At 35.5% G+C, this 12,334-nt stretch overlaps 1 protein-coding gene across 1 annotated transcript in view; it reads left to right on the top strand.

Moving 5' to 3' along the window:
- The window catches only part of Col24a1 (collagen type XXIV alpha 1 chain), a 286,389-nt gene that overhangs the window by 99,923 nt on the left and 174,132 nt on the right, over nt 1–12,334 (top strand). Inside the window, exon 19 of the mRNA XM_070007045.1 lies at nt 1,206–1,259. Coding sequence (XP_069863146.1) covers nt 1,206–1,259 — 54 coding nt within the window. The remainder of the gene's footprint in view (nt 1–1,205; nt 1,260–12,334) is intronic.

Here is a 12,334-nt window from a genome sequence, read left to right as displayed (position 1 = left end):
AGAAAAAGAAAAGGCTGGTTTATAAACTTTTCTTACTTGTTTTTGTCTCTATCACTGGGAAATGGTAAAAACCTATCTGTGACAATAATCAGTACAGATAAAACACCAAATATTAACTTACAACAATGATGAATCACATTCTGATTTATTTTAATCAAACTGTTTTAGAGCAACCTCCTAAACCCTTTCATTCCCAACACAGGTTTTTATTTAACACAGTGATCCATTTCTATTTCTTGGCCCATCTGTTTTAGACTGCCTGTGTAATTTTCAAAAGATAAAATTACTGTTTTCTTGCAAATATAAATACAAGCCAAAGATTTTAGCAGAATTATCCATGAACAATGTAATGAGTAAGAAGTTCAATAAGCATTTTAGGAGGTATGTATTTATAGGTAATTACACAGTAGATGTTATAATAAGATAAATCTGGGTTAGTTGTTGTGGAGCAAGGCTGTAATCTTTGTGACTTCTGGAGGCAGAGATCCAGAGTATAGCTTTTCAACAAACAAGCAGGATGTGGCTGCTCCCACCTGGAATTCTTACTATGGAGGAGGTAGAGGTAAGAAGATCACAGTCTGAAGCTAGCCCTAGGCAAAAGTTTGAAAAATAATTCAAGTGAAAAGGGATGAAGGGTGTTGCACAAGTGGCTGAACTTTTGAGGACTCAAGGCTCTTACTCAAAGCACAGTACTAACACAGAAAACAAGAAAAATACAAAAATCAACTAATATATTAAGCCATAACATTTGGGTTGTTTTTAGCCATACTGAATTGGTTTGCACCTCCACCTACCGAAATTCTATAAATTAACACATAGTTATTAAACAGTAAATCTAACAAAGTTAATTTTAAAAAATCTTAATGGCATTGTGTGCTATATGATATTAAGATATCATGGTACACTTCATTTTCCTCATTTCCAAGACATAAATCATTTTTGGATAAAACCTTCATCCTCTTAGACTGCAATAGTTTTCTTTAGGACTAAGGATTATTTGTGAATAACTAATGGCATAAATTCTGTTTTGGTACATTGCATACATTTTCATTCTAGCGTTAAACAGTTGCCTACCAATGTTTACCATTTTTATAGAATAGCAATTGTATTAATTAGACATGAAAGAAAAGCAAAGAGGATTTGTGTTCAATAGATTTAAAGTAATTTGCTGTGGAATAAACTCTCTACATTTTTATTTTCTCTAGGGTTTTCCTGGAGACATTGGGATTCCTGGACATAATGGCCCCGAAGGAGCAAAGGTAAAATGTTCCTTGACCAAATTCACTCCACCCTACCATTATTCTTCATCTCCCTATTCCCTCTTCTCCAAATTAAAAAATGGCTGGCTTTGAACCACGAGCCTCAGATCTCAGCCTCGAGTAGCTAGGTTACAGGTGTGAGTCACCATCGCCCAGCTCTCCAAACAATTGCAACACTTGTGTTTTTTTTTTTTAATTTTCATCCATATACAGAAAGAACTTTGACCATATTTACCCTCTGTTACCTTCTCTCTTTGCCCTTTCTGGTCTTGCCAATTTCTACCTATAGTAGTACCTATTGTACATTCTTCTTACTCATTTTCTTTAACAAATATTAATTGTCCAATGTGGTTTCACTGTGGTATTTCACACATGCGCATATTATGCTTTAGATTGACCACTTACTTCTATTGCCCTCTCTTTCCGTAACCCCATTAGCACTCTTATTGTTCACGTTCAGTGAGTTTCCTCAGGCCATTTTCATGCATAGACACTATGTATTTAGATACTTAATTCATCCTCCAACATTCTCTTCCCCTGTCTCTTCCCCATGTCTCTCCAAACAGTTCCACAGTTCCTATCACACTCATGTTCTGAGTATGTGTGTGTATTTATGGATGTGTATACTTTTTAGGACTAGATCCCACTTTTGTCTTGCTAAACCTAGCCTACTACAAGATGACCTCCATATCCATCCATTTTCTGCCAAAGTTAATTCAATTATTATGATTAGATAATATGTATATATACATACATATTATGATTAGATAATATGTATATATACATATACATATATATATACCACATTTTCTTTATCTAAGCTGCATTATCTTTATCTAAGCTGTTTTCATAGCTTGCCTATTACAACAAGTGCTGTTATAAACATGGGTGTGAGTATGTCTTTATTGTGTCCTGACTTACACTCAGGATAAATGCCTAACAATGATAGCTCTGGATTATACAGTAGTTCTATTTAACTTTTAACTTTTTTTTGAGGAAATCCCATACTATTTTTCATAGTGGTTGTATAAGTTGCATCTTCCTAGAAGCTGGCTAGACTTTTATTAGTGCTTTACACTTGCCCACTACTTGCCTGTCTTTCCTTGAATTCATCTATATATACATTTTTATTTCTGGTTTATAAAGTGGTGTTTCTCAGCAACTTACTCTATTTTACTAAGCCTTTTTGAGTTCAGAATTCAGATCATTGAAAATTATTTTCAAGGATTATTATAGATATAATTTATTAGGATAACCATATTTTCAAATCATATAAATGTCTAAAAAGGGACTTCTTGAAAAAAGTAGAAAAAAACAAATCTGAAAAATCAGAGCATACAAATAAATTGGTGAGGATTTTCTGACCCATTAAAATACTTTACAGCTGACTAAAATATCCATTGCCTAAAGTTAAAAACAAACAAACAAACAAACAACCCTATGGTGTCCTGAAGCCTTAAAATAACACAAAATACCCAAAGAAATCTAAGCGTTGAACTTTGTTTTTCTACCATTGTGTATATGTGCTAGGAACTGCTAATAGAAAAAACTTAAATGCTAAGCTTCCCCCACCCAGGCTGCTAATGTGGCAGGGTGATATAGGTAAACAAACATTGTGAATAAGGACAAGGGTTGGTGAAACCTAAAGTTTGAAAGATTGAAAAGTTATGAAGTATAGCTTCAAAGAGGAAGGATATTAATAATAACCATATTAGCTATATCCACTATACTACCAAGTGAATAAATTTGCAGAAATTATCTAAATTTTCAAAAGCATTGTGAGATAGATATTATTCCCTCCCACTTTTTTTGTTGTTGGTTGTGGGGCCTGAACTCTGGGCCTAGGTGCTGTTCCTCAGCTCTTCAGCTCAAGGCTAGCACTCTACCACTTAAGCCATAATGCCACTTCTGGCTTTTTCTGCTTGTGTGGTGCTGAGGAATTGAACCCAGGGCCTCATGCATGCAAGGCAAGCACTCTACCACTGAGCCACCTGTCCAGCCCCGATAATACCCTCTTTTTACAAATTATTAAGTTATTCACTCAAAGTCACATAACTATCAAATAGCATAGCTAGGATTGTTATACAGTCATGATTGCAAAGTCTGAGCTCTTAATCACTTACCTTTGGGATTAAATTGGGGAGAATATACAACATCATGCTGAATGGTTTTTATACCTCCTATGTCAAATTTTCAGAGGGGAACTGAGAAAGAGGAGAAATGAGCTGAGCTAGAATCCTCTAAAGGAGAGATAACAAAGATCTGAAATAGCACTTTTTTTTTCAGTTAGCAAATATTGATGGGCTGTCTTTTCTGTGATAGCTACTATGGTAGATCCTAGAATCTACAATGATGGAAAGTTCTGATCCTTTACAGTGTAGATGTGTAGGGAAAATTCTATAATAATCACAATAAACTATAGTTAGTATATGCCATTGTGAGAAGAGGGAAGACAAGGTTTGCAGAAAAGGGAGCACTGGAACTGATGTAGGAATTTGTACTGTGGGATGCATAGCATTCAGGAAAACGAAACCTGCAAGAAGGAGGAAAAATATTTAAATGAAATACTTAAATGAAAAATTACTTGTTTATTTGAAATTCAAATGTAACTGAACAGCCTGCTTTTTTCCAGGTTGGGCGGTGGGGGGAGGGAGGAGGCAGAGGCGTGGTAAACCTATCTGCTGCTTACAAAGTTGTCCCTCAATGCAGTGATGTTTCTCATTTCCTTTCTGTCTTCATGAAAGTGCACCTCTGACTCTGCATGTTCGTGTTTCACATGTTTTACATAGAATCCTCTCCTGACCCCTAAACAATCTTGTGCCTTCCCCAATTTCTTCTTTGTCATGAAATTTCCTCTATTTTCCTTTAAAAACATTTTTCTGCCAATATTGTAGTTAAGCTTCTTTCACCAAACTTAATCTAGTGGATCTCCAGTTACTTTTCTTGCCCTCAACCTGACAATTTATTTAAAACTTTTCTTTGTTACTTATTTATCTTTGAATGATTGTACAAGGGAATTGTACCTTAAAATGCACCGTGCTTCTTGAACAGAGTGAACCTTTCCATGATTCTCCACTGCCAACTACCCTTTTGCCCAACAATCACATCAAGTTTTCCATTTCTTTTTTCACACACATACATTGAGTATTTTTTCTTTATTTTTTTGACCTTTGACATGATTTTTTATTGTGAAAATACTGTACAGAGGGGTTACAATTACATGGGCAAGATAATGAGTACATTTCTTATCAAGCATTGTAGCCTCCACCTTTGTTTCCTCTTCCCATCCCATCCCATTCTCCCCCACCCCTCCCAATCCTTCCCCCCCACCAAAGTTGTCAAGTATGTTTTCAACATAACGACTTGTACATCTCATTGTTGCAATGGGTCCACCTGTATCCCTATTTAAACGATTTGTTTTTCCCCTTCCCCTCCACAAATTATACCAACATCAAATACAGTGAAAGCTGGGGTTATACTGTGGCCGAGGGACATACTAAGCAACAAAGAAATAATCTTATAAATGTATTAGAAACAATCTCATGAAAGAAAAAAAAAACATGTATCTTAGGGTTCATTTCCCTAACATCAACTTATATGACCTTTTCTGCTTGACTCAGACATACACTAGATATTGCAAATAAGGGAAACCATGGGACCTATGTTTCTTTGGGCCTGGCTTACTTCACTTAATATAATTTTTTCCAAGCCTTTCCATTTCCTAACAAATGGGGCAATGTCATTCTTTCTGATGGAGGCATAGAATTCCATTGTGTATATATACCACATTTTCTTGATCCATTCATCTACTGAGGGGCATCTGGGCTGGTTTCATATCTTAGCTATAGTAAACAATGCTGCAATAAACATAGTCGTGTTGGTAGCTTTAGTGTGGTCTCGTTTGTGAACATTTGGGTAAATACCCAAAAGTGGGATTGCTGGGTCATAGGGAAGCTCTATGTGGAGTCTTTTGAGGAACCTCCATACTGCTTTCCAAAGTGGTTGAACAAGTTTACGCTCCCACCAACAATGCAGTAAGGTTTCCTTCTGTCCACATCCCCTCCAGCATCTGTTGTTACTAAAGTTCTTGATTTTAGCCATCCTAACTAGGGTGAGGTGGTATCTCAATGTTGTTTTGATTTGCATTTCTTTTATGGCTAGGGAGGTTGAGCATTTCATCATGTGTCTATTGGTCATCCTTCTTTCCTCTTCAGAGAAGTTTCTCTTTAAGTCTTTAGCCCACTTATTTATTGGGCAGTTGTTTCTTTGAAGATTTGTTGTTGGGTGATTTAATTTTTTGAGTTCCAGGTATATTTTAGATATGAGACCCTTGTCCGTTGTAAGGCTAGTGAAGATCTTCTCCCAATCCCTGGGCTTTCTATTGATCTTGCTAGCTATGTCCTTTGCCATGCAGAAGCTCTGTAATTTCATGCAATCCCATTTGTCCAACCTTTCTTTGATCTGTTGTGTTTCTGGGTCTCTATTAAGAAAATTTCAGCCTGTGCCAAGGAGACCTAGGGTTTCTCCTATTGCATCCTGTAATGTTTTCAAGGTGTCTGCTTTGACTCCGAGGTCTTTGATCCATTTGGAGTTGATTCTGGTGCAGGGTGATATATAAGGATCTAGCTTCAGTTTTCTGCAAGTTGTTAATCAATTTTGCCATCACCATTTACTGAAGAGGCTATCTTTCTTCTATTCTATTTTTTTAGCTCCCTTATCAAAAATAGATGGCTATAGGTCTGTAGGTTCATTTCTGGGTTTTCAATTCTATTCCATTGGTCCTGAGGTCTGTTCTTGTGCCAGTACAAAGCTGTTTTGATTACTATGGCTTTGTAGTAGAGTTTGAAATTTGGTATTGATATTCCTCCAGCACTATTCTTTGTGTTGAGGATCATTTTAGCTATTCAGGGTCTTTTATTGTTCCATATGAATTTTTGGATTGTCTCTTCTATTTCCTTGAAGAATGAGGTTGGAATATTGATAGGTATCACATTGAATTTGTAGATAGCCTTGGGAAGTATTGCCATTTTCACGATGTTGATCTTTCCAATCCAGGAGCATGGGAGGTTTTGCCACTTTCTAAGTTCTGTTTTGATTTCCCTTTTCAAATTTTTAAAGTTTTCATCATAGAGGTCCTTCACTTCTTTGGTTAAGTTAATTCCTAGGTATTTTAATTTTTGTGGGACTATTGCAAATGGAGTTGCTTTCCTAATTTCAGCCACACTTTTCTCATTGTTGGCATACAGAAAAACCATTGATTTTTGAGGGTTAATTTTATACCCTGCTACTTTGCCAAAGTTTTGAATCAGCTTGAGTAATTTGGGAGTGGAGTCTGTGGGATTCTTTAAATACAAGATCATGTTATCTGCAAAGAGGGAGAGTTTTACTTCTTCTTTCCCTATTTGGATCCTCTTTATGTTTGCATCTTGTCTTATTGCTATAGCTAGACATTCTAATACTAGATTGAAGAGCAGTGGAGACAGTGAACAACCTTGTCTCATTCCTGAGTTAGGAGGAAATAGCTTTAGTTTTTCACCATTAAGTACAATGCTGGCTGTAGGTTTGTCATATACAGCCTTTATTGTATTGAGGAATGTTCCATGGATTCCTAATTTTTCCAGAACCTTCATCATAAAGGGGTGTTGGATCTTGTCAAATGCGTTTTCTGCATCTATTGAGATAACCATGTGGTTCTTATCCTTGCTCCTTTTGATGTGATGAATTACATTAATTGATTTGCATATATTGAACCAGCTTTGCATCCCTGAAATGAATCCTGTTTGATCGTGGTGTATGATTTTTTGGATGAATTGTTGAAGTCGATTGGCCAAAATTTTGTTGAGAAGTTTTGCATCAATATTCATCAAAGAAATGGTTCTATAGTTCTCTTTCTTTGATGAGTCTTTGCCTGGTTTGGGGATGAGGGTTATGATGGCTTCATAGAATGAGTTCAGTAGTGAACTTTCTCTTTCAATTTCATTAAAGAGTTGGAGGAGTATTGGTGTGAGCTCTGCTTTGAATGCCTTGTAGAATTCTGCTGTAAAACCATCTGGTCCTGGGCTTTTCTTAGATTGGAGGTCTCTTATTGCTGTTTTTATTTCAATACTTGATATGGGCCTGTTAAGATGATTTAACTCATCTTGGTTTAGTTTCGGCATGTCAATATTTGCTAAGAAAAGGTCCATTTCTGCCAAGTTCTCAAACTTATTAGCATAAAGGTTTGAAAAGTATTCCCTTATAATGTTCTGAATCTTGGTGGTTTCTGTGGTGATGTTTCCATTCTCATCTCTGAGTTTATTTATTTGGGGTGTTCTCTTCTTTTTTCTGATAAGATTTGCTAAGGGTCTGTCAATTTTGTTATTTTTTTTCGAAGAACCAACTCTTTGTTTTATTGATTCTTTCTATGTTTTTTTGGATTCTAATTCATTTAATTCTGATTTAATTTTAATTATTTCTTTCCATCTACTGGATTGGGGTTTATATTGCTGCTCTTTTTCAAGGAGGCTCAGATGTCTCATTAAATTGTTGGTTTCAGATCTCTCCAATTTGTTGATGTAGGAACTCAGAGCTATAAACCTGCCCCTGAGTACTGCCTTTGCTGTGTCCCAGATGAGCTGGTAGTTTGTGTGTTCATTTTTGTTGAGTATCATGAACATTTGAATTTCCTTTCTAATTTCTTCCATGACCCACTGGTGATTCAACAGTGTGTTGTTCAGCCTCCATGTGTTACAGGACTTTCTTTGGTGGCTTTTGATGTTGAGTTCTAATTGTATTCCCTTATGGTCTGACAGAATGCAAGGTATAACTTCAATGTTTCTGAATTTGGACGAGTTTTCTTTGTGACCTAAGATGTGGAGGACTAGATTATTTTTTTGTAATTCATTGGTTATAAGAGTCTCCTGGACCTTCCTGCCTGGGCTGGCCTCAAACTGCAATTCTCAGATCTTAGACTCTTGTATAGCTAGAATTGAATGACACCCAGCTTCAGTGGGACCTTTTATTATGATTACAGTAATGATCTTTAGAAATTCCATCTCATTTCTTAGTTACTTTTAATATTGAAATGTCTAACGTGGTTAAAAAAAAAGAATAAAACTTGAAAACTAGTCATTCTAATGAATAACTTGAATTTCCAGTGGGCAGTTCTTACTTTTCACATTATTTTACCTAAGTTTATTCAGTAGACATAAGCTTAAATACTCATCAACACCAATGATGTTAGAGCAATGTGAGACTACCATGAAATTTTAATATGATATTTTAGAAGGCATGATTTTATCAACAATATAAATTTTAAGGGTAGAAAGATATGAGTTTTTGCCTTGTAAACTGAGAAAGATCAGTTTTGTCTATCTTGTTGAACTTTTTTTTTTTTGCTGGTTATGGGGCTTGAACTCTGGGCCACTATCCCTCAGCTCTTCAGCTCAAGGCTAGCACCCTACCATTTGAGCTACAGTGCTACTTCTGGCTTTTTTCTGCTTATGTGGTGCTGAGGAATCAAACCCAGGCCTCATGTGTGCAAGCAAGCATTTTACCACTCAGCCAACTTCCCAGCCCTTGTTGAGCTTTTTGATTTGCTTTGAAATTATTCTAGAAATAGGAAAACAGAGCTAAACTTACTAGTCCTAAAAATGGGTACACTGTATTATCAAAGCACCTTAGAACTTCCTTTATTTTCATGCACGTGTGTTGCTTGGAAAGCAGGAATATTACTTCTGAAAATTTTGTTGAGGCTGTATAGCATTATCATGAAAATCATATACACGGCATTTGAAATAAACAGTTACTCAAAATTCAATTTGGGTTCTTTCCAAAACAGTTTGGCATTGCTGTACAGAAGGCTTTTATATTCTCTTCCTTTGCTTCCAGCTGACTAAAAATTTCAAGCCAGTATTGGAAAGTTGTATTAATTATGGTTCTACTGATTGTAGAATTTTGTGTGTATGTATGTTTGTATTTAGACACAGAACATTCTTCAGTAAGCTTTCATGAGAGCCATCCAATTTGGCAATCTGTTTTCAAGGATCCCATAACATTAGCAAAACCACATCCTTTACTGCTTACTGCAGAAACTAAGAATAGCCAATAAATATTCACTCCAGTAAACAGAGGGATAATATATTATTTCTCTAATGGTTTGTATTGTTACTTTGACTATGGAATTAGGAATGTTAAAAACAGCTGTTACTGTTTCTTGTATAGCAGCCTTGATACGTTTTCAAAGAAAGACTACAATTTTTAGATCATGTTGCATAATATGTAAAAGTAAGTTGTATACTGAATTATTATAGTATGTCATGTATTTATCTGCAAAGAGATAAGCAAATGTGGTAAAAGAATTCTCCAAGATCTAGACAATTCTTCAAGATCATCTCAACCCCATATTCCATGCCCTAAGTCAACATTTCACATATGGATTTTTTATTTTAACCATTTTATTTTCCAGGCATTGTTTAGTCAGTTGAGAAATATTTACTGAAAATGTTTTACAGTGTTATTGTTACTACTATGATAAATAGTGACTAGACAACAAGATTATAACTTGATCTTATATATCTTCTGGAAACATGAATCTTCCATATTAGAAAAGTGACAGAGCATAATACCTAGGCAACATTTAAGTGAGTAGTTTGAAGCTCAGAGAGTACTTGTATGATCATATTTTTCTTTAAGAGAGATTCAGAGAGAACTTGTGAATTGAGCGGGATGTCTTGGATTTGGCCAAGTGGAACCAAGGGATGACACATTCTATGCAACACATTCAGAATGAAAACAAAACAAAGCATAAAGGATATAAATAAACCTACTTGACTTTAAAAAAGTCGAAGGCAAGCTGTGAGAGATATTAAATATAAAGTTGAGAAATGTAAACCCTAACACATTCATGGAACACTGTACATTTGTGTGTATGTATGTGTTTTTAAAACAGCTGTGACAATTTACAAGTTCACTGTAATACCCATCAAAATCCCAACTATTTTTTTCCAATGAAACAGAGGAAGTAATCCAATAATTCATATCGAATAACAAAAGACCCTGAATAGCAATTCAGTCCTTAAATAAGATAAATAGTGTTTGAGGAATACCAATACCAAAGTTCAAATTCTATTACAAAGCTACAGTAATAAATAAATTAAAAAAAAAAAACACCTTGATATTGACACAAGAATAGGCCCAAATACTAGTGGAACAGAAGAACCAGAAATGAATCAACAAATCTTTAGCCACTTAATATTTGATAAGCAAGCCAAAAACACAGACTCTTCAACAAATTGTGCTAGCAAAAGCTGCTATCCACATGCAGAAAACTGAAGATAGATCCTTATATATCACCTTCACCAGAATTAATTCTAAATGGAGCAAAGACTTCATTGTAAGGCCAGATACCATGGAAATATTACAGGAAGTGGTAGGTGAAACACTACTTACTAAATAAAAAATTACTAAGCAAAGATCAGAATCACAGAAAAATTTTAAAAAACTAGATAAATGAGATTGCATCAAACCGAAAAGTTCCTTCATGGCAAAGGACATAGCTAACAAGAATGGGAGATTTTTACCAGCTATTCATAAGACAAGGATCTCATATCTAAAGTACATTAAGAGATAAAAAGATTAAACCTCCCAAAAATAGACTCTCAAAGAAACAACCCCATTAATAAATGGGCTAAGCACTTAAAGATAGACTTCTCAAAAGAAGTAATAATGGCCAATAAACACATGAAGAAACATTCAGAAATCTCTGTCCATAAAAGAAATGCAACTCAAAACAACATTGAGATGCCACCTCACCCTTGTTAGAATGACCATTATCAAGAAAATTAACAATAACAAATGCTGGTGGGGATGTGGCCAAAAGGGAACCCTACTACCCTGTTGGTGGGAATGTTAACTTGTTCAATCATTCTGGAAGCAATATGGAATTTCCTCAAAAGACTAAACATAGAGCTTCCTTATAACTCATCAGTTCCACTCCTGGGCATTTATCCAAAGGCTACACTAAGGCTACCAGCACAACCATGCTTAATTCAGCATTGTTTATCACAGTCCAGATGCCCTTCAGTGTACTAATGGATCAAGAAAATTTGGTATATACACACACACACACACACACACACACACACACACACACACACACACACACATACACACACACAATGGAATTCTACTCATTGATCAGAAAGGATGGTATTGTACCATTCATCAGGGAATGGAAGGATTTGGGGAAGATGATATTAAGCAAAGTAAGCCAGACCCCAAGAAACAGAGGTTGCATGGTTTCATCATGTGCCTCTAAAACTACAAGTAAGCCCACTGAATGGTAAAAGAAAAAAAAATACACTGGGGCATGATAAATTATACAGGTCTCTAGGCATTCACACAGAGTGAGACTGAAGGAGGATATTCTTAGGAGAGGATCACATAAGCACAATGGCTATGTGTATCTAACCAAACCAAATAATACATATCAAAATGATATGTATTATTCCATTCCATGGAATGGAAACAAAAGGTTATGTTTTTTTCTTTGTTGCTGTTTTTGTTTTCATTTCCTTTTTTCTTATTTGTTCATTTATCTGTCTTTGAGAGGGTAAGGTGAGCCACAGAAATGGTGGGACAAAGGGTGAACTGAAGAAATGCATCAGTGATACTCACTAGACCCTATGTTGAAAATCAACTATACAACTTGTGGGTGGGACAGGAGGGAAAAGTGGGAGAGAGCAAGGGAAGGGTGACAGTGTTCAAAAAGAAATGTACTCTTCATCTGACTTATGTAACCATAACCCCTCTGTGCATTACCTTTAAAATAACAATCAATAAAAGAATGAAAAATAAACAGTTGCAACACCCAAACCATAACATGTGAAATCCATACTTACAAGATTTGCAGTGTGTAGCATAGTATTGTAATAGTTAAAATGTTTACATCTATTTGTAGCAGATCTCTGGAACTTTTGCATCCTGCATGAATAAAATTCTGTGTCCACTGAAAATCAATTCCTTATTGCTCCAACTCCTAGGTATCAACAGTGTACTTGTCTATTTGTTTTTTGTTGACTTCTATTTCTTGAATG

Source organism: Dipodomys merriami, unplaced genomic scaffold (assembly GCF_024711535.1).
Source record: "Dipodomys merriami isolate MVZ:Mamm:240054 unplaced genomic scaffold, mDipMer1.0.p SCAF_7, whole genome shotgun sequence".
NCBI lineage: Eukaryota > Metazoa > Chordata > Mammalia > Rodentia > Heteromyidae > Dipodomys > Dipodomys merriami.
This window is presented reverse-complemented; position numbering and strand designations above follow the sequence as displayed.